The sequence below is a fragment of the Scyliorhinus canicula genome, chromosome 8, assembly GCF_902713615.1.
Source record: "Scyliorhinus canicula chromosome 8, sScyCan1.1, whole genome shotgun sequence".
NCBI classification, from domain to species: Eukaryota; Metazoa; Chordata; class Chondrichthyes; order Carcharhiniformes; family Scyliorhinidae; genus Scyliorhinus; species Scyliorhinus canicula.
In genome coordinates, this window is record NC_052153.1 from 148625103 (window position 1) to 148648344 (window position 23242).

Here is a 23242-nt window from a genome sequence, read left to right on the forward strand (position 1 = left end):
GCCCTCTGAAGTGGGTCCAAGTTATCCCGCTTCAGCGACTCAAAACTACTTTTTATAACCTGTAGCATGTTTTCCAGCGCTTGCTGGATTGCTGAATGTGCGGCTCACTCGGTCATTGCCGCTACCGGAAGTCCCCCCCAGATAAAATTGTTTAACTGATAGCTGGTTGTGCTGCACATAACCGTACATTTGTACCCTTAGGCCCAATGGCAAACAAGTGATGCGAGACAGCAAAACCGTTGCAGGGCCGAGAGCATCACAGAGGGATGTGTGTGTGAAATAACAGATTGATGATACATTATGGTAAATGGAGAGATAAAGGTTACACAGGTGGTAATTTGACTGTGCAGTTATTAGCTGGGCACAGAGGAAGTGGAACTGGAGGGTTTAAGGGGTTTGGTCAGATTTACGGGAAGTGGCCAGAAATGATCTTGTCAGTAATCATCTGTTGCCACAGGAGATGGCAAGATGAGAGTGTCTATGATACTATGGTTAAGAAAGATCATATGGAAGAGTAAATTTAGAGAGTATTGAGAGACAGTCAATTCAGGTGAACGATTTATTCAGCTGGAGGATTAACACCAACCCAGATTTATTAGGTCTAATGTCCCATTTCCTATGGGGAAGGTGGTGAACTTTGTGATATTGGCTAGCCACTACCAAAGCACTTTGGTAAAGGCAGGTAATTCTGCCTAGAATTTAGAGAGTAAGCGACTGGGTGCTGCTACCAGAGAGCAAAGTTTCAGTCAAAACTTTGGTTGTCAATGCACAGCCACGATAAAGTAATGCATGACCTGCCCGTATGTAAATAGACATTCTGCAGGGAAGTTGAGGAAATGGTGGGTATGGTGATTCAATGTCAAAGCTCAGGATGGTTGTGGTGGACACTGTGATCATAACATGAAAGGGAGTAGGAAGTATAATACCAGCTCGTAAAGTGAACAATATCTCACTGTTCATGAGGAGAGTTGCAGGAGCCTCAATAGACCCTTCAGAGAATGCCAAGGGAAGCAGAGGGTACATTCAGACTTTTTCAAGAGGGATTCTGTGCTAATAGCCAGGGAGTAGGAATGCCAGTGATGGACACATCTGTGAGTTTACTAACTGGACAAGTTGTGCTATTATGCACACTGGAGTTCATTAAACATTTGGACCAAAATGGATTCCTACAGCACTGGCCATATTACTGTATTCCTTAAAAGAACTAATCACCTAATGAAGGATGTGGTTTAATGGCGTAGGTATACAATTCTTTATTGATGTCTGTGATTACGGAGATCAGTTGAGAACAAATGTATGAAACTACAGAATCAACTAATGGATTCTAGCCAGCTGATTTACACTGTTGATTAACTACAGCAGGATTGTTCCGAGAGACACTATTCGGAATGAAGTAAACTAATCTCATTAGCTCAACTGCAGAATCTTTTGTTTTCAAATTGGGAATTTGTCTCATTTAGACTGGAACATTGCATGTTAACTTCAAATTTAGCTTACAATATTAATGAGACGTGGCTTTGCCAAACATATTCCACTTGTTCGGAAATGTCTTAGCTCACTAATGTCATGTCAGGTGTGCCAGTGGTCATATACACCTGGGATTGAGAGAGTTAAAAAAAACTTTTGAAAACTTTGATTACACCTGCCAAGAAGCATGCAAGTTATATTTGGTCCAGCCTTGCAAAACTACTGGTGTCCCCCAGGTAGATATAAACAGATCATATAGTGCCTTTCAAATAATGTTTTACAGAGTGTCTTTTGGTAATAAGGGTATCAAGCTTAAGTTTTAAAAAGGGTTGTAACATTTATTCAAACTATCTCACATGGAGTTGTCATAGACTGAGGCAAGGAATGGGCAAAACACGTGCGAAGAGAGAAATTAAAGATTGTATGAGCAACAGAAGACCTGAGGGAGAGGGGAAAAAGTTGGAAGCAATAGCTCCTGATTCAAATGACTACTTAGCATACATCTTTATGAAATGGAGAGTGTACTTACAGTTCACAAGTTTCACATTTACAAGGAGATTGGCATTTAACACAAAGGTCAATGGACTCGGCCCATCATCCTTCAGCAACAACATGGCCTGATCCTGAGATGGGTGTTCCTCCAATGTTACTGGACCACCGCATTAAGGAGAAAGTTAATGAAACAAAATATAAGTGAATGAAGAGGACACTTTGTTCATTCGATCATATCATTCTAGAAAATTAACTCTAATGTCTCCCCACTTACAGCTTTAACATTTAAGGAGTAGGGGAGGTGTCAGAGGTAGGTTCTTTACACAGAGAACATAGAACATACAGTGCAGAAAGAGGCCATTTGGCACATCGAGTTAGCACCATGCCACTTAAGTCCTCACTTCCACTCTATCCCCATAACCCAATACCCCTCCTAACCTTTTTGGTCACTAAGGGTAAATTATCATGGCCAATCCACCTAACCTGCACGTCTTTGGACTGTGGAGGGAAACTGGAGCACCCGGAGGAAACCCACGCAGACACGGAGAGAACGTGCAGACTCCACACAGACAGTGACCCAACAGGGAATCGAACCTGGGATCCTGGCGCTGTGAAGCCACCGTTCTCATCACTTGTGCTACCGTGCTGCCCACGAGAGTGTGGATGCGTGGAATGCATTGCCAGCAGAGGTGGTGGAGTCAGAGTCAATAGGGACATTCAAGCAACTCTTGGACAGGCACATGAACAGCAGTAAATTGAAGGGATGCAGGTTTGGTTGATCTTAGATTAGGATAAATGGTTAGCACAACATCATGGGCCTGTGCTGTGCTGTACTGTTCTATGTTCTATTTACAAAAAAAAATATTTTAACATATCAATCAAAGAATAAAACCAACAATGAAGCAATAGTCAAAAATACACAGGTATTTCAGTCTAGATTGTGCTTCAAGTTCCAAGTTGACCTAAAAATCTTCCAACCCAGGCATGTGTGAGCTATCAACTGAGCCAAGCAGACATACAAGTATAGCTTTACCACATACAACCAGGATCCACCAGTTTAGCTCAACATCTACAATATTACTTCATTAACAAGTCAAATTACAACTACAATTGAGATTTAAAAAGTTACAACTCGCAGTCTGACAGTTTGAAATGCTTCAGCACCAGCTCATAATTTGTGTAGCAACCTTGGACATGGCATCTTGTCAAATGCCTTCTGAAAATCCAAGTATCGTACATTCACACGTTCCCTTTGTCCATGTTGCTTGTTACCTCTTCAAAAGAAGTCCAATAAATTAGTCAAACATGATTTTCCTTTCACAAAACCATGTTGACTCTGCCTGATTGCATTGAGATTTTCTAAGTAACCAGCCATAACCTCCTTAATAACAAATTACAGCATTTCCCTGATGACAGATGTTACACTAACTGGCGTGTAGTTTCCTTCCTTCTGTCTCCCTTCTTTCTTGAATAGAGAAATTATATTTAATTTCTTCCTTTTATTTATTAGGGTAGCACAGTAGCCTCACAGCACCAGGGTCCCGGGTTAGATTCCCAGCTTGGGTCTCTGTCTGTCCGGCACATTCTCCCAGTGTCTGCATGGGGTTCCTCCGGGTGCTCCGTTTTCCTCCCAGAGTCCAAAGGTGTGCAGGTTAGGTGGATTGGTCATGCTAAATTGCCCTTAAGAGGTCAAAAAGGTTGGGTGGGGTGACAGGGATTGGGTGGAGGTGTGGACTTGGTGCTCTTTCCAACGGCCGTGCAGACTCGATGGGCCGAATGGCCTCCTTCTGCACTGTAAATTCTATGATTTTAAAATTTAGAGAACCCAATTTTTTTTCAATAAAGGGGCAACTTAGCGTGGCCAATCCACCTGTCCTGCACATCTATGGGTTTTGTGGGGGTGAGACCCACGCAGACACGGGGAGAATGTGCAAACTCCACATGGACAGTGACCCGAGGCCGGGATTGAACCCGGGCCCTCGGTGCCATGAGACAGCAGTGCTAACCACTGCGCCACCCTGCCGCCTATATTTATTTTATTTTTTCCCCCAATGTGATGGAATCTTTCCAGAATGTAGGGACTTTTGAAAAATCAAAACTAATGCATCTAATATCTCAGCAGTCACTTCTTTTAAGATACTAGGATGAAGCCAGTTGAGGCCTTGTCAGCTTTTCGTTCCAATAATTTTCTTAGTACCCTTTCCATTAGGTCTTTAATTGTTTTAAGTTCTGCCTCACTGTTCCTGCTTGACAATTATTTATTGGATGTTAGTTGCATCCATTATAGTGACGACAGATTCAAAATATCTGTTCAATTTATCTGCCATTTCCTTATTTCCCATTATTAATTTCCCTGACCCACTCCCTGGAAAGCCAGTGCTAGTTACTCTTTGAATACCTGCAGAAACTCTTCGAATCTGTTTTTATACTTCCAGCAAGCTTTCTCCCAGACTTTAAATTTCTTCCTCATTGTTATTTTAATCATTATTTGCTTTTTTAACATCCTGTCCAATCTTCTGATCTGCCACTAATCTTGGTGGAATCAGATGCTTTTTCTTTCAATTTAATGCTATCTTCAATTTCCCAAGTTAGCCACGGGTTGTGTGTCCTTCTGGTCTTTCTTTCTCATTAATATTTCCAGGAAAGTCTTTATTATTCAGATTTCAGTAGTATCCAAAGGTTGAAGCCCAGATCACATCCAAATTGTCTGTTACATTATTTATTCAGATAATTCCTCAAATCAGGCAGACTCATTTAAACTTGATATTTGCAACAAATTTAAGGCTCAAATCATTTTTCATTCTAAAGTTATTCATGGCAAAGAAAGATTTGATCAAAGACCAATCAATAAGTTTAACTGGCCAACTATTTCATCAGTTTGTCTGACCTTGCTGTACATATGACAAAAACTATCACCTACAAATCGATGATTGATCCTTCAAAGCAATTCATTTTAGATAAAATACATTTGCACCTTTAAGAACCATAGGCAAGTTTTCTTTTCAGTTCTACTTATTTTATAGAAGTGACAGCATTTCAAATACAACTTTCTTTTACATTTAAAAATGTACAAAAAACTTTATTAAAAATGTTGGCATATCAATATCAAATACCTTCTTGTTCTCCAATTGCTAGAATAATGGGAGGTAGACCATGCTCATCATCTGGAATAAGGCTGATGATTTTTGCGACAGACTTGCCAACATTAGCCAGTGCTGTATAGTCTGCTCGACAAGTAATGTCAGACTTGACATCTTGAAGACTTGTTAAAACTGTCTTTGTTATAGCTGAATCAGTCCTTAAAGCATCAACAGAATGGATTTTATCCCCTGCGTTAAAAGACGAAGGCTGCAAATTGGGAGAAAGAGCACCTCTAAAGCTTAAAGTAATTGAAGATTTTGGTAAACATTTTAAAATTCTTCTAAAAATTCTTCTGTATAAATACTTGTTTGTTTATCTCAACAAAATGGTACAAAAGACATACAACAGGCCACTTTTTTCAGTTAAGAAGTTTCTACCATAACATCTGGATTTGCTGTTTTAAAAGGAATTAATTTGGCAATTATCAATACCATTTTTGGTTCTTGTGTGGCAGGACTCATTCGGCACACTTCATCTGGTACTCTTTTGCCTACTCCAACTGTTGAACTTCCTATCACTGCTGTGTCTGCCACTTCTCCATTTGGCAGAATGCCATCTGCAAACCATACCCTTCTGTGCTCTCTGGAACAGATGCCTGTGGAGAAAAGAATACCCGATAAAATTTATACATATTCTCATTGAAAGCTTCAAACATATTAAGACTACTGCATCAACTCTATTTTCTTTAGATCACAACTTGAACTAATGCAAATTTTCATAGAAGAAATGTCATGTTTTCTTAGCATTAAAGAATAGAGATTCCGAAGATAGCATAAAGGTTCATAAAAATGCTTCATCCTGAATGCCAAACTCAGGAAATCTCAGATTTGCCGATACAAATTAGTCTAACAACAGCCAATGGATCAAATACATGTAAACAATTTATGTACATATAGATATTTCACTAGCATAAGTTATTATGGCTTGTGTACATAGTACATAGAACATACAATGCAGAAGGAGGCCATTAAGCCCATCGTGTCTGCACCGACCCACTTAAGCCCTCACTTCCACCCTATCCCCGTTACCCAATAACTCACCTAACCTTTTTGGTCACTAAGGACAATTTTATCATGTCCAATCCACTTAACCTGCACGTCTTTGGACTGTGGGAGGAAACCGGAGCACCCGGAGGAAACCCACGCAGACACGGGGAGAACGTGCAGACTCTGCACAGTGACTCAGCGAAGAATCGAACCTGGGACCCTGGCACTGTGAAGCCACAATGCTATCCACTTGTGCTACCGTTGTGTTTGAGTATTGGTCAGACAACACTTGAAGTACTGTGCAGAATTTTGGTCGCCATTTTATTTTTAAATTGGCAGAGAGAAATTGCTTTTTCATGTGCAGGATAACTTAAAGATTTCCCAAATGGTCTTTTGGGTGAAAGCCAATGTAGCATGTAAAATTAAATTACTGCAGATGCGGCAATCTGAAACAAAGTTAGTAGCAGTGTAACTAATATGTGCAACTAAGTGCCACAGCAGACTGGAAACCAAATCATCTCTTCTGTGTTAGCTGACCTCAGCTAGGGCAGCAGTTGGGATTATAAGGTTGTTTTCAGTGTCTTTGGATAAGGAGAGGGGGTGGCGGAGTCAGCCAGGGCTCCTTCGCCTGATCCCTATTCAGTAGCCTTCATGCTGATATTACAGGATGACACAAAGAGACTGAACCATACTGTTGTAGATAAGTCCCCATCTGGAGTACAGCATTCAGTTATGCTTTCTGAAATTCAGAAAAGTTACACTGGCCTTGGAAGGGGATCACATCACCCGAATGATACTATTGCCTAAAGAGATAAGTTAGGGGGTCAGTGGCATAAACACAATTTCATAGGTTCATAAGATATAGGAGCAGAATATGCTCCGCCATTCTATCATGGCTGATATGTTCCTCATCTGCTACCTACAACGTTATAGGTCAAGAGCTGTTTTGCAAAATCAGCCAGAGCTTCTCCTCCCTAGAACACATGACCTAGGAGCGGGTAGGCAATTGAGCCTCCCGAGCAAACACCCTCAATGTGATCATGGCTAAACCCATCCTGTCAACTCCAGTCCTGCCCGCTCTCCATAATCCTTCAACCCATTACCAACTAAAAATCTGTCTAACTCCTCCTTAAATTTACTCACTGCCCCTGCATCCACCGCACTCTGGGGTATCGAATTCCACAGATTCACAACTCTTTGGGAGAAGTATTTTTTTCCTCAAATCTGTTTTAAATTTGCTACCTCTCAGTCTAAGATTATGACCTCACGTTTTAGAATGCCCCACAAGAGGAAGCATCTGCTCCACATCTATTTCATCCATACCTTTTCGCATCTGGTATACCTCAATTAGATCTCCCCTCATTCTTCTAAACTCCAGAGAGTATAGACCTAAACTGTTCAATCTATCCTCAGACGACAACCCCTCATCTCTGGAATCAATCTAGTGAACCTCCTCTGAACTGCCTCTAACGACACTATATCTTTCCTCAAATAAGGGGATCAAAACTGTGCACCATACTCCAGGTGCGGTCTTACCAATGTTTTCTATAGTTGCAACAACACTTCCTTACCTTTATACTCAATTCCTTTTGTTATAAATGCCAACATACCATTTGCTTTCCTTATTATCTGCTGCACCTGCATGCTCGTTTTCTGTGACTCATGCACGAGGACACCCAGATCCCTCTGCATTGGAGCACCCCGAAGTCTCTCCCCATTTAGATAACAAGCTGCCTTCCATTTTTTTGACCAAAATGAATGACCTCACACTTATCCATATTAAACTCTATCTGCCACATTTTGTCCCACTCTCCTAACCTATCTATATTCATTTTTAAAGTTCTTATTTCCTCATTGCAACTTAGTGTCCCACCTATTTTTGTGTCATCTGCAAATTTGGCTATAGATCCTTCTAGCCTTGTATCCAAGTCCCTAATATAGATTGTAACTAGCTGGGGGCCAAGGACCGAACCCTGTGACACCCCACTAGTTGCATCTTTCCATCCAGAAAAAGACCCATTTATCCCAACTCTGGGCAGCACGGTGGCGCAGTGGGTTAGCCCTGTTGCCTCACGGCGCCGAGGTCCCAGGTTCGATCCCGGCTCTGGGTCACTGTCCGTGTGGAGTTTGCACATTCTCCCCGTGTTTGCGTGGGTTTCGCCCCCACAACCCAAAGATGTGCTGGTTAGGTGGATTGGGCACTCTAAATTGCCCCTTAATTGGAAAAATAAATAAATAAATAAAAATAATTGGGTACACTAAATTTAAAAATTTTTTTAAAAAATCTTTTTAAAATCCCAACTCTGTCTGCTGTCCGCCAGCCAGTCTTCTATCCAAGCTAATAAATTACCCATAATCCCATGTGATTTCACCTTGTGAATTAACCTCCTGTATGGCACCTTATCAAACACCTTCCGGAAGTCCAGATATACTACATCTACAGGAACCCCATTATCCACTTTGCTTATTACGTCTTTGAAGAACTCAAGCAAATTAGTCAACCATGATTTGCCCTTCATAAAACCATGCTGACTCTGATGGATGGCGCTTTGGCTTTCCAAATGTCCTGATATTACATCCTTGATAATTGTTTCTAACAATTTTCCAACAACAATTATCAAACTAACTGTTCTATAATTCCCAAATTCTGCCTCCCTCCATTTTTGAATAAGGACGTTAGCATTTTTCCAATCCAGTGGAACCTTTCCTGTATCCAGGGAATTTTGGAATATCATAACCAATGGATCCATTATCTTTGCTGCCACTTCCTTTAACACCCTAGGATGTAGGCCATCAGAGCCTGGAGACTTGTTTGCCCTCAATTCCAAGAGTTGGTTAAGTACAGTTTCCCTAATGATGCTGATTGTTCCAAGTTCCACCCTTTCTATAACCTCTGATTTGCCCGTTCCTATAGGAATGGTACGAGTGTCCTCCACCGTGAAAATCGAGGTAAAGTACTGATTTAGCATCACTGCCATTTCTGTGTTCCTTACTATTAACTCACTAGTTGGGGCCAACATTCAACTTAGCAACTCTCTTCTCTTTTATGTACCTCTGGAACCTTTTGCTATCCTTTTTGATATTCTGTGTTAGTTTTTTTTTTGTTTTTTTTTTAAATGATCTGCATTTCTTTCAGTTTATTAGTTATGGGGTGGTACTAATCGAATAAAGGGGTGGAAACCAAAAACATAGATAGAGCTATAAATAATGTACAGTGAAAAGTATTTTTCTATGGTCAAGGGAATGTACACAGTAGACAAAAGAATAACCAACAGAGTATATTGACAATGGTACATCAACAAATAGTGATTGGTTCCAGTGCGAAACAAGGGCCAACAAGAGAGCATAGGGCATTGTTCTTCCAGGGAACAGATCAGTCCAAGGGAGAGTCACTGAGGCGCCTAGTAGCTGTGGGGAAGAAGCTGTTCCTACTATGTCTGGCAGTGAGGGTTCTCAGACTTCTGTATCTTCTGCCTGATGGAAGGGTCTGGAAGAGGGCAAAGCCTGGGTGTGAGGGTCTATGATAATGCTGTCTACCTTTCTGAGGCAGTGGGAGGTGTATACAGAATCAATGGGAGGATGGCAAGCTTGTGGGATGTGTTGGGCTGAGTTCACCACACTCTGCAGTTACCTACGACTGATTCCGCGGACTGAGGCCTTCAAGTATATGGAGGTTTGGGATTTTGTCAGGAAGACTTTCCTGATGTTCCGGTGCTGCTCCCCTCTTATTGCTGGAGGGATGTGGTCTGTGATGGAGTTGGAGTGGGGGGATTCACCTCGGCTTTTTATGGAAGAGGATACGGTATCTTTGGAGGGGGTGAAGGTCGAGTGGGAGGAAGAATAGGAGGGTTGGAAGAGGGGTTGTGGTGCGAAGTGTTGCGGAGAGTGAATGTGTCAACATCTTGTGCGGGGCCGGGCTGATACAGTTGAAGATTGTGCGTGAGTTATACCTGACGAGGTCGAGAATGAGTCGGTTGTCTGAGGGGGTGGAGGATGTTTGCGAGTTGAAGAAGTTCTTAGGCTCATTCTACTGCACCATTTTGGCGATCTTGCAGATGGACTTACCCAGTCCCTCGAGCCATATTCGGGGTGTCAGATCTGCCGGGGCTGCAGTCAGAGGCGGGGGTAGACGTTTTAGCTTTCGCCTAGCTAGTGGCTAGGAGGCGGCACCTGTTGGGGTGGAGGTCAGCTTCTGAACCCTCTGCCTCAGTGTGGTTGGGGGACTTGGAGTTTCTGCATTTGGAGACAGTTTACTTCTCCTTGAGAAAGAATGTGGAAGGGTTTCATAAGATATGGCGCCTATTTATTTCTTGCTTGAAGGAACTGGCCTCCATCAGCTGCTGAGGAGGTGGAGAAAGGAGGGATTTCGTTTCTGGTTTGTGGGGGGCTGTTTTTTTTTGGCCTTAAGTTTATGTATCAAATGTTGAAAATTTTATTTAAATATTTTTTTTAAATAATCAGCACATTGTTGTTTGATGGGCCCTGCTGTGCTCAAATTGATTGCTGCATTTCCTACATTAGAAGAGTGACTACGTTTGAAAAATTCTTCATGGACCCCAAGTGCTTTGGGATGTCCTGAAGTCATGAAAGGTTTCATCTCGAAAGCTTGAACTATGAAGTACCAATCACTGGTGCTATGTAGATAAGTGTAGAATCCAATTTGAGTATAGCAAGGTTCCACAGCTAGTATGATTTTTTTTTGTGGTGGTAGCATTAGAGGAGGAAAGAAAACTGTTTGGGATATCAAATGAATATCAAGTGATGCAGGGTTTTAGAAGTCTACTTCAGAATATGGCTTGTTTCATCCAGATAATAGATCCTGGCAATATAGTAATTCCTCAGCAATTCTTTATCAACATAAATGTTGTTCGAGGATTGGGTTTTACTTCAATTCTAGCTTCATGTAGCACTGAAAATCATTCAACAAAAGCATCAGAGCCATGGGAGAACAGTTACTAGAGGAAGTGCGAACAACAAAAATACAAATTCAGCTCTGAAAAGTAAAGATATAAAAAGTCACAAAGGTGAAATTCAGGAATGTCAATCAGACTTTGCTGAAGATTGTCATTTTGTCCATAGGGAAGTATTTCATTCCTCGCTCAATATTCGTCTGCCCCAAAATACCGCTCTGCACTCAGATGAACAATTTAAATTTTAGAAGTAAAAACAGGGAGGCTAATATTTTAGATTAAATTCAAATTCTAATGCTGGAAATGAATTGAAGCCTAGAGATAGAGATAGATAGAGAAATACAGCACAGAACAGGCCCTTCGGCCCACGATGTTGCGCCGAACTTTTGTCCTAGGTTAATCATAGAATTTTGGACAATTTGTCATGGCCAATCCACCCAACCTGCACATCTTTGGACTGTGGGAGGAAACCGGAGCACCCGGAGGAAACCCACGCAGTCACGGGGAGGATGTGCAGACTCCACACAGACAGTGACCCAAGTCGAAATCGAACTTGGGACCCTGGAGCTGTGAAGCAATTGTGCTATCCACAATGCTACCGTGCTGCCCTTAAGAAGTTAACCTACACTCCCTTATTCTACCCTAATCCAAGTACCTATCCAATAGCCGCTTGAAGGTCCATAAATTTTCCGACTCAACTACTACCACAGGCAGTGCATTCCATGCCCCCACTACTCTCTGGGTAAAGAACCTACATCTGACATCCCCTCTATATCTTCCACCATTTATCTTAAATTTATGTCCCCTTGTAATGGTGTGTTCCACCCGGGGAAAAAGTCTCTGACTGTCTACTCTATCTATTCCCCTGATCATCTTATAAACCTCTATCAAGTCGCCCCTCATCCTTCTCCGTTCTAATGAGAAAAGGCCTAACACCCTCAATCTTTCCTCGTATGACCTACTCTCCATTCCAGGCAACATCCTGGTAAATCTCCTTTGCACCTTTTCCAAAGCTTCCACATCCTTCCTAAAATGAGGTGACCAGAACTGCACACAGTACTCCAAATGTGGCCTGACCAAGGTTTTGTACAGCTGCATCATCACCTCACGGCTCTTAAATTCAATCCCTCTGCTAATGAACGCTAGCACACCATAGGCCTTCTTCACAGCTCTATCCACTTGAGTGGCAACTTTCAAAGAACAATGAACATAGACCCCAAGATCTCTCTGCTCCTCCACATTGCCAAGAACCCTACCATTAACCCTGTTTTCCGCATTCAGATTTGTCCTTCCAAAATGGACAACCTCACACTTGTCAGGGTTAAACTCCATCTGCCACTTCTCAGCCCAGCTCTGCATTCTATCTATGTCTCTTTGAAGCCGACAACAGCCCTCCTCACTATCCACAACTCCACCAATCTTCGTATCATCTGCAAATTTACTGACCCACCCTTCAACTCCCTCATCCAAGTCGTTAATGAAAATCACAAACAGCAGAGGACCCAGAACTGATCCCTGCGGTACGCCACTGATAACTGGGCTCCAGGCTGAATATTTGCCATCCACCACAACTCTCTGTCTTCTATCGGTTAGCCAGTTTGTTATCCAACTGGCCAAATTTCCCACTATCCCATGCCTCCTTACTTTCTGCATAAGCCTACCATGAGGAACCTTATCAAATGCCTTACTAAAATCCATGTACACTACATCCACTGCTTTACCTTCATCCACATGCTTGGTCACCTCCTCAAAGAATTCAATAAGACTTGTAAGGCAAGACCTACCCCTCACAAATCCGTGCTGACTATCCCTAATCAAGCAATGCCTTTCCAGATGCTCAGAAATCCTATCCCTCAGTACCCTTTCCATTACTTTGCCTACCACCGAAGTAAGACTAACTGGCCTGTAATTCCCAGGGTTATCCCTATTCCCTTTTTTGAACAGGGGCACGACATTCGCCACTCTCCAATCCTCTGGTACCACCCCTGTTGACAGCGAGGACGAAAAGATCATTGCCAACGGCTCTGCAATTTCATTTCTTGCTTCCCAGAGAATCCTTGGATATATCCCGTCAGGCCCGGGGGACTTGTCTATCCTCAAGTTTTTCAAAACGCGCAACACATCTTCCTTCCTGACAAGTATCTCCTCAAGCTTATCAGTCTGCTTCACGCTGTCCTCTCCAACAATATGGCCCCTCTCATTTGTAAATACTGAAGAAAAATACTTGTTCAAGACCTCTCCTATCTCTTCAGACTCAATACACAATCTCCCGCTACTGTCCTTAATCGGACCTACTCTCACTCTAGTCATTCTCATATTTCTCACGTATGTGTAAAAGGCCTTGGGGTTTTCCTTGATCCTACCCGCCAAAGATTTTTCATGCCCTCTCTTAGCTCTCCTAATCCCTTTCTTCAGTTCCCTCCTGGCTATCTTGTATCCCTCCAGCGCACTGTCTGAACCTTGTTTCTTCAGCCTTACATAAGTCTCCTTCTTCCTCTTAACAAGACATTCAACCTCTCTTGTCAACCATGGTTCCCTCACTCGACCATCTCTTCCCTGCCTGACAGGGACATACATATCAAAGACACGCAGTACCTGATCCTTGAACAAGTTCCACATTTCACTTGTGTCCTTCCCTGACAGCCTATGTTCCCAACTTCTGCACTTCAATTCTTGTCTGACAGCATTGTATTTACCCTTCCCCCAATTATAAACCTTGCCCTGTTGCTCGCACCTATCCCTCTCCATTACTAAAGTGAAAGTCAGAGAATTGTGGTCACTACCTCCAAAATGCTCCCCCACTAACAAATCTATCACCTGCCCTGGTTCATTACCAAGTACTAAATCCAATATGGCCTCCCCTCTGGTCGGACAATCTACATACTGTGTTAGAAAAGCTTCCTGGACACACTGCACAAACACTACCCCATCCAAACTATTTGATCTAAAGAGTTTCCACTCAATGTTTGGGAAGTTGAAGTCGCCCATGACTACTACCCTGTGACTTCTGCACCTTTCCAGAATCTGTTTCCCAATCTGTTCCTCCACATCTCTGCTGCTATTGGGGGGCCTATAGAACACTCCCAACAAGGTGACTGCTCCTTTCCTATTTCTAACTTCAACCCATATTACCTCAGTAGGCAGATCCCCCTCGAACTGCCTTTCTGCAGCTGTTATACTATCTCTAATTAACAATGCCACCCCCCCACCTCTTTTACCATCCTCCCTAATCTTGTTGAAACATCTATAACCAGGGACCTCCAACAACCATTTCTGCCCCTCTTCTATCCAAGTTTCCGTGATGGCCACCACATCGTAGTCCCAAGTACCGATCCATGCATTAAGTTCACCCACCTTATTCCTGATGCTTCTTGCATTAAAGTATACACACTTCAACCCATCTCCTTGCCTGCAAGTACTCTCCTTTGTCATTGTTACCTTCCCCACTGCATCACTACGTGCTTTGGCGTCCTGACTATCGTCTACCTTAGTTGCTGGACTACAGATCCGGTTCCCATTCCCCTGCCAAATTAGTTTAAACCCTCCCGAAGAGTACTAGAAAACCTCCCCCCCAGGATATTGGTGCCCCTCTGGTTCAGATGCAACCCGTCCTGCTTGTACAGGTCCCACCTTCCCCAGAATGCGCTCCAATTATCCAAATACCTGAAGCCCTCCCTCCTACACCATTCCTGCAGCCACGTGTTCAACTGCACTCTCTCCCTATTCCTAGCCTCGCTATCACGTGGCACCGGCAACAAACCAGAGATGACAACTCTGTCTGTCCTGGCCCTTAACTTCCAGCCTAACTCCCTAAACTTGTTTATTACCTCCACACCCTTTTTCCTACCTACATCGTTGGTACCAATGTGCACCACGACTTCTGGCTGCTCACCCTCCCCCTTCAGGATCCTGAAGACACGATCAGAGACATCCCTGGCCCTGGCACCCGGGAGGCAACATACCTTTCGGGAGTCTCGCTCGCGACCACAGAATCTCCTATCTATTCCCCTAACCATTGAATCTCCTATTACTATTGCTTTTCTATGCTCCCCCCTTCCCTTCTGAGCCCCAGAGCCAGACTCAGTGCCAGAGACCTGGCCGCTGGGGCCTTCCCCCGGTAGGTCATCCCCCCCAACAGCATCCAAAACGGTATACTTGTTTTGAAGGGGAATGGCCACGAGGGATCCCTGCAATGTCTGCCTGTTAGTTTTCTTTCCCCTGACTGTAACCCAGCTACTCTTGTCCAGTATCTTTGGTGTGGCTACCTCCCTGTAACTCTTCTCTATGACCCCCTCTGCCTCCCGGATGATCCGAAGTTCATCCAGCTCCAGCTCCAGTACCTTAACACGGTCTCTGAGGAGCTGGAGTTGGGTGCACTTCCCGCAGGTATAGTCAGCGGGGACACCGGTGGTATCCCTCACCACCCACATCCTACAGGAGGAGCATGCAACTGCCCTAGCCTCCATCCCCTCTTACTTTACAGAATTAGCTGCCCTGTGGACCAACTGGACCTCCGCCCTCCGACTCTGCTCCCAGTCAGCTGTACTCTAAACTCCTGGTTCCCTTCACGCTCTTTGATAAATATAGGAAATTAAATGAAAGGAGTACCTTACTCCCTCCTCACCTAACTCCCTCAGTCACCAAACTCTCACTGTAGCACTCAAATGCCACAAGCTCAGCACTCCCTCAGTCACCAAACTCTCACTGTAGCACTCAAATGCCACAAGCTCAGCACTCCCTCAGTCACCAAACTCTCACTGTAGCACTCAAATGCCACAAGCTCAGCACTCAGTGCAAACAAAGTCTGCACTGTATCTAGCCCCTATTTATACTGTGACTCTAGCTTCTAAAAACTGGCCTAATGCAATTAACTAATTAACAAGCTCCAGCTGCAAGTAAGTCCAAGTAGAACCTTGTTTAAAGCTGATTCAAAATTCACCTTCTTATAGACCAAACAGCAACTTTTAAGTTAATTAACTAAATAAAAGAAATACTAGACTTTAAATAACCCTTTTACTCCCTCAGTCACCAAACTCTCACTGTAGCACTCAAATGCCACAAGCTCAGCACTCAGTATCAGGACTGTGGTTTTTTGGAAGTATTGCTGTACACTTCCAAAAAAAACAACTACGTGCTGTTTGGACAATGCCTTATAAACTAGGTATTTTTATTATTTGCAAGAAATTAAGCTTCAATATTAAAACCCAAATACTTTTAAAAGCTATCAATTTGAATAGAATGTTGTAATTTATGGTACTGCATTATAACAGGCTCATTTGAATTTGGCCGTACTTGTGTGATCAATGTTTTCTATACGAATATTTATATTAAACTTTGTTGTGCACTAACTTTACAAATTAAGTCCTGAAACTGAGTATCTGATTTCCTAGTCCTATTTATTCAATCATACGGATAGCTTTGTTTAAAATCCCATATTAGACTGAAGATTTTCAATGCTTTCACGTTCTTGGGGCCTCACGGTAGCATGGTGGTTAGCATCAATGCTTCACAGCTCCAGGGTCCCAAGTTCGATTCCCGGCTGGGTCACTGTCTGTGTGGAGTCTGCACGTCCTCCCCATGTGTGCGTGGGTTTCCTCCGGGTGCTCCGGTTTCCTCCCACAGTCCAAAGATGTGCGGGTTAGGTGGATTGGCCATGCTAAATTGCCCATAGTGTAAGGTTAATAGGGGGATTGTTGGGTTACGGGTATACGGGTTACGTGGGTTTAAGTAGGGTGATCATTGCTCGGCACAACATCGAGGGCCGAAGGGCCTGTTCTGTGCTGTACTGTTCTATGTTCTATGTTCTATGTTCTAAACAAAATACCAACTTCAGTGGACCCCACTGATATTGTCCTGCAGACGTCTAAGCACAGGATCACTGTGGAGTTGTATTATTACATATCAATATAAAAATTAAGTTATATTGCAGCCACTGTGTTAGAAATAGCACACTTCAAAATTTCATATGTTACTTCTTTTAAAAAAAAGAAATTTTATTGATTTACATTTGTATTTGTAACAAAAAGATAAGAACACACAGGAAACATATACAGAAACGAGGCATATTAACAGTAAAATCCAACTGATTGGTCACAAGAACCGTAAACTATATACATGCCACCCCATTGTATTAAAGCATACTAGGGGTATGACAGCTGAAATAGGTTTTCACCCTCCCTCAGCACCCTTTACTCCCTCTGTGCTGGTTTCCCCTGTATTCTGGGTCTTGTCTCCTCTCCCCAATCCACATTTTCGTATCTCCCCCCTCCTTTTCCCCTCCCACTTCACCTAGGCTGATGAATTGTCTCCATATATTATGGAAACCTTCTGCAGATCCTCTGCCAAGTCAGACATCTAATCCGCAGCCTTGGGTGGCACTGTTGATCTCCAGCTGCGTAGGAATCTCCGGCGGGCTATCAGAGAGGCAAAGTCTAGCCATCTTGCCCCTCTACACGTAAAGAGCTCTGGCTGTTCCAACACCCCGAAGACCGCCACAAGCAGGCAAGGCACCACCCTCACCCCACAATCCTGGGCATGGCTTGGAAAAAGGCAGTCTGTACCAGACAGGTTTGGGGTAGGATCAGAACATGTGGGTGTGATTGGCCAGGCCTCCCTGGCACATTCACATTTGTCCTCCACCTCTGGGTAGAACCTGCTCATGTGTGCCCTGGAAAAATGTACCCTTCCACCTGCACATGAGGAGGAGTTCATCCCTGTGCAGTGCCTCGGTTCAGAGTCCTCCCCCATCTCCATGCCCAGCTCCTGTCCCCATCCTTTCTCATGTCTCGTCCAGCAGGGCCTTTACCTTGCCTACCATTCATCCGTACATGTTGGTGCAGTTCCCGTCCCCTGACCTGCCAGCAGTCTGTACAGTAATATATGTCCGGGTAGCTAGGGAACGTAGCGATCTCTTTGCATAGGTAATCCCTCAATTGTACCTAACTAAATTCATTCCCTTTTGGGATATGGATCTTTTCTGTTAGTTCTTCCAGAGTCGCTACTCTGCTGTCTAATGTACAGGTCTCCTGACAGTACCTCTTCCTGTCTCCAGGTTTTGAAGGAGGCATCTATTGTTGTTGGGGTTAATTTATGGTTTTTGCAGAAAAGGGCCGCAGCAGGCATTGCACCAAGATTGAAATGGTGCCTGAGCTGGTTCCAGGTCCTTAAGAGTGACCAGCACCCAGGTTAACAGGAGCATTACGGGGTTTGTGTGACGGCACGGGACCCAAAGGGTGAGAAGGGTGTTCTTGGAGCGGGACGGGGGGGGGGGGGGGGGGGGGGGGCTCGGCCCAACCTCTGTGGGTATTATTGGGCTGCCAACGCAGCGATGGTGCGTATGTGGGTAATGGACGGCGAAGGGGCAGCATGGAAGAGGATGGAGATGGTGTCCTGTGTGGGCACGAGCCTGGAGGCGCTGGTAACGGCTCCGCTGCCGCTCCCTCCAACGAGGTATACCACGAGCCCGGTGGTGGCGGCTACCCTCAAACTTTGGGGGCAATGGAGACGGAATAGGGGGGAGGTGGGGGCCTCGATGGGGTCCCCAATACGGGGGAGCCACCGGTTTGTCCCGGGGAGAATTGATGGCGGGTTCCTGAGTTGGCACAGGGCAGGTGTTAGGAGGTTGAGGGACCTGTTTGTAGACGGGAAGTTTGCGAGCCTGGTTGAGCTGGAAGGGAAGTTTGGGCTCCTCCCGGGGAACACCTTTAGGTACATGCAGGTAAGGGCGTTTGTCAGGCGGCAGGTGGCGGAGTTACCTCTGTTGCCGCCGCGTGGGGTCCAGGACAGGGTGCTCTCGGGGGTGTGGGTTGGAGAGGGGAGGATCTCGGCAACGAACCAAGTGATGCAGGAGGTAGACGAGGCCTCGGTGGAGGAGCTGAAGGGTAAATGGGAGGAGGAGCTGGGTGAGGAGATTGAGGCGGGGCCGTGGGCGGACGCCCTAGGAAGGGTGAACTCCTCCTCTTCTTGTGCGAGGCTTAGCCTCATACAGTTTAAGGTGCTGCATAGGGCTCACTTGACCGGGACAAGGATGAGCCGGTTCTTTGGGAGCGAGGATAGGTGTATTAGGTGCTCAGGGAGCCCAGCAAACCATGCCCATATGTTCTGGGCATGCCCAGCGCTGGGGGAATTTTGGAAGGGCGTAGCAAGGACGGTGTCGAGGGTGGTAGGATCCAGGGTCAAACCGGGCTGGGGGCTCGCAATATTTGGGGTTGCAGAGGAGCCGGGAGTGCAGGAGGCGAAAGAGGCCGGCATTCTGGCCTTTGCATCAATTGTAGCCCAGCGGAGGATTCTTCTTCAGTGGAAGGATGTGAGACCCCCAAGCGTGGAGGCCTGGATCAACGATATGGCAGGGTTTATTAAATTGGAGTGGGCGACATTTGCCCTAAGGTGATCAATGCAGGGGTTATTCAGGAGGTGGCAACCATTCCTGGCAGAACGGTAGAAATAAGGCCGGCAGCAGCAGCAATCCCGGGGGGAACGTCCCTTTGTTTTGGGCTGACGGGACGTGTATATTTGTTTTTTGCTAATGTCGGGCGTTAATTTATTTCTTCTTTTTTTGTATTGGGGGGAGGGGGGGGGGGGGGGGGTTGTTCTTTCTGTTCTTAGTATTTTCTGTCATTGATATTTTGTGAAAATTTGAATAAAAAATTTTTTTTTTTTTTAAATAAAAGTGACCAGCACCACTGGGTTACTTGAGTATTTGGTTGAGGGGGGTGAATGCGAGTGGAGTCATGGCTAGTGCTCAGTGGGATGTCCCCATACAGGAGGCCTCCTCCATTCACACCCATCCGGCTCTCTCACCCACCCCCTGTCCACTTTATGTTTGCCACCCAGTGGTACAATCAGAGGTTCGGCAGCACCAAGTCCCCCATATTCCTCGTTTTTTGGAAGATGCTTTTACAGATTTTTGGTTTTTCTTTTCACCACCCACACAAATTTTTTTTTTTTTTTTTTTTTATAAATTTAGAGTACCCAATTATTTTTTCCAATTAAGGGGCAATTTAGTGTGTCCAATCCACCTATCCTGCACATCTTTGGATTGTGGGGGTGAAACCCACGCAGACACGGGGAGAATGTGCAAACTCCACACAGACAGTGACCCAGGGCCGGGATTCGAACCCGGGTCCTCAGTGCCATAGGCAGCAATGCTAACCACTGTGCCACCACACCACCCACACAAATGACATAATTAATTTTTCTACCTTTGTGAAGGCAGCCTTGGGGATGAAGATCGGGAGGTATCTGAATGGCAAGAGGAATATTGGCAGCATGTTTATTTTTATTGTCTGCACTTTTCCCTCCAGGGAGAGTGGGAGCAAGCTCTACCTCTGCATGTCTCTTTACCTCTTCCACTAGACTCGACAGGTCCACTTATGGGCTATCGGGATCCCCAGGTATTGGAACTTGGTTTGGGCATGTTTGAATAGCAGCTCTCTGGGAAGCCATCCGGACCTGATGCTTTCCCCGACTGCATGAAAGTTGATGCTCTCCATAATCTCCCTCGTCCTAGCAGTGCTTCCGGTCCCTGTTTCTTTTCCTCCCCCATTGCTGGTTATGTCCAGCCCGTGGAGAAACCATTTCATTTACAAGTCCCCCTCCAGGGGCTCGGTGGCGTACGGTCCCCCGGTAAAAGGTCAGAAAGGTTTAACTGATCTTATTTGTTACTGTGTCTAGCTTGCCATTTACATGGCCGTTTTTGAAGTTCTGCAGTATTTGCTAGTGGGAACATTTTCTTGAAATGTGAAAATCATGCAAAGTAGAGACTTACAATACTTTGCAAAATGTAAAATAATAGACACTTGCCCTGCTGTCATTTGTAAACAGTATCTTTAAGCAGAAATTAATGGCATATCACAAATTCAACTCAAGAAAAAATGTAATTTGCAAAACACCAATTTGTTCATTGATATCCTTCCGGAAAGGACTGCGTGTTACTTCAGTCCCACATTATACAAACGCATTATTTTCAGAGGGTAACTAAGGATAGTAAATATATGGGCCATTCCTGGTGTTGCCACAAACAGGATACAAAAAAGAAATCAATAAAGGGTCCTAAAACCTCCCAAAGTCACCACCATGCTTACGTAATGATCAACATTTTGGTTGTTTAAGCACCCCATTGTATTCAACTTTGCGGTGCATAAGGTGCAAATTATTTGCTGAAATAGTGTGAGGGAATATCTTTTAGCTCCTTGTTAGAATTCAAATTTATATACTTACTTTATACTTGAGACTGCAATATTAAATTCAATTGTGGCACAACACACCTTTCATCACTCCTCAAAAGACCCAGGCCACTGCTGGGAAATTAGCTTTATAACATCTTTTGAAGTTGCTACAATTTGATATTTTGCACTAGAGACAAACGTGTCAAATCATCTGCTAGAAATGGCCTTAACTCTAATTAATGTGCATCATATGCAGTGCAATCTGATATTTTGCAAAAAATATTTAATATTTTTATGGAACATAATTTTATATCAAATATCAAACAATTGCAAAACCCAAATCAAAAATTACAAATAACAGTAAGTTGTCCTAGTAACAGAAATGTAACCCAAACAACACATCCTCCTGCCCCCACAGCAAAGTGACCAATTCCTTAAAGTACGATATGAAAGGCCGCCATCTACGGTAGAACCCTTCGACCGACACCCCCCAAGTTGACCTTCGAGGTGCAAAAAGTCCATCAGGACACCTAGCCATGCCGAGGCATTAGGTGACGTTGGCCGCCTCCATCTCAACAGAATTGGCCTCCGAGCAACCAACGAGGCGAATGCCAGGGCATCCGTTCTCACCTGTCCTCAGCTCTGACTTGTCCGACACACCTGATTATAGCTACTAGCGAACAGGACTCCAAATCAATATTTAGTATCACCAATATGATGCTGAAGAATGACACCCAAAAAACCCCAATTTGAGAAAGGACCAGAACATATGCGTGTGGTTTGCGGGCCCTCTCAACACTGCTTGCACTCGTCTTCAACCCCCGCAAAAACATTGACTTATTCTTACCTTGGTGAGATGAGCCCCTAAACACTACCCAGAGTTGAATCAAGCTCAACCTCGCCATGATGAAGTAGCATTCACTCCACACCACCTCATCCAATATGGGTCCCAGCTCTTCCTCCCATCTAGCCTTCACCTCTTCTACTGAGGTCTGCTCCTCCCCCCAAGATCCATCCATATATCCTGAATGTGCGGCACTCTTCCGACCCCACAAGGAGAGAATCCTCTCCAATAAAGTGGGCAACGGCACGACCAAGAATGAACCCACAAATACTACTGTGGTGATGTGCATCACTATAAATACACAAGGGGTTAATGTAAATACATGTATACTAGCTAGACACTAGAGGGAGCGACAGAGACATCACACACACACAACCAATAGATCAGTTAGATAGGACACGACCAATGGGCATTCACGATACACACAGAGGTGACATGACCACAGGAGGGCATTACACCAACCCAGATATAAAGGACACCACACACATGATCTGCCTCTTTCCAGTGGAGAGAATCAGTGAGTACAGACACAGGGTTGATTCGATATCATTCCCACCACGTGGATTGTAGCAGACTGGTTAGTCAGTCTGGGTAGCTATAGTAGGATTAGCAGTAGTGTCGAACCCAAGTAATAGAAGTGTATATAGTTTAATAAACGTGTTGACGTTATCTCCACGTCTGAACCTTCCTTTGACAAGTGCATCACAAGGAAGCCGCTTATGCCACACTTAGAGCATAACAAGACAACTACTTTCTCCTTCAACTCCTCCAAGCTGGCAAACCTCCCCTCCAAAAACAAATCCGTCACTCACTCCAGCTACTTACCTTTCCACCCCGCCAAAATGTGACTTTCAATTCCGCCAGCTCTAACAAATGATTCCTACAGATAGGGGTCCATCTTAACACTGCCCCCAGTTTAAAATGCTGACGGAGTTGCCGCCAGCAACTGGACAATAAAAATACAAGTGCTCATAGAGAACCGATATAGAAAGTACCGTTACAATATAAAAATGAAAAAAGATAACTTTGTGTCAGCTCTATCATTGGAAGTCAAACTTTAAAAAACAAATTTTAAAAACTATTTAAAATTTCTGTGAAGAGCAATAACTATTCTTTCAAGCTAATTCAGACACTATAAACCAGACACTATTTATCACCAACACTGATCCATTAAGTGTGCAATCAGCTCCGCTTTACCAGAGCATGAAGTAGTGCAATTGGAGTTAGTGACTTTAA

The 23242-nt window shown here is 44.3% G+C and overlaps 1 protein-coding gene across 5 annotated transcripts in view; it reads right to left on the reverse strand.

Moving 5' to 3' along the window:
- Window positions 1–23242, reverse strand: part of LOC119970564 (zinc finger FYVE domain-containing protein 16-like) — a 125577-nt gene that overhangs the window by 50163 nt on the left and 52172 nt on the right. For all 5 annotated transcript variants that reach the window (XM_038805393.1, XM_038805395.1, XM_038805396.1 and 2 more), the window contains 3 exons: window positions 5532–5695; window positions 5073–5307; window positions 1997–2116 (listed from right to left, as the gene is read on the reverse strand). In XM_038805393.1, the coding sequence (XP_038661321.1) occupies window positions 1997–2116; window positions 5073–5307; window positions 5532–5695 (519 nt within the window). The remainder of the gene's footprint in view (window positions 1–1996; window positions 2117–5072; window positions 5308–5531; window positions 5696–23242) is intronic.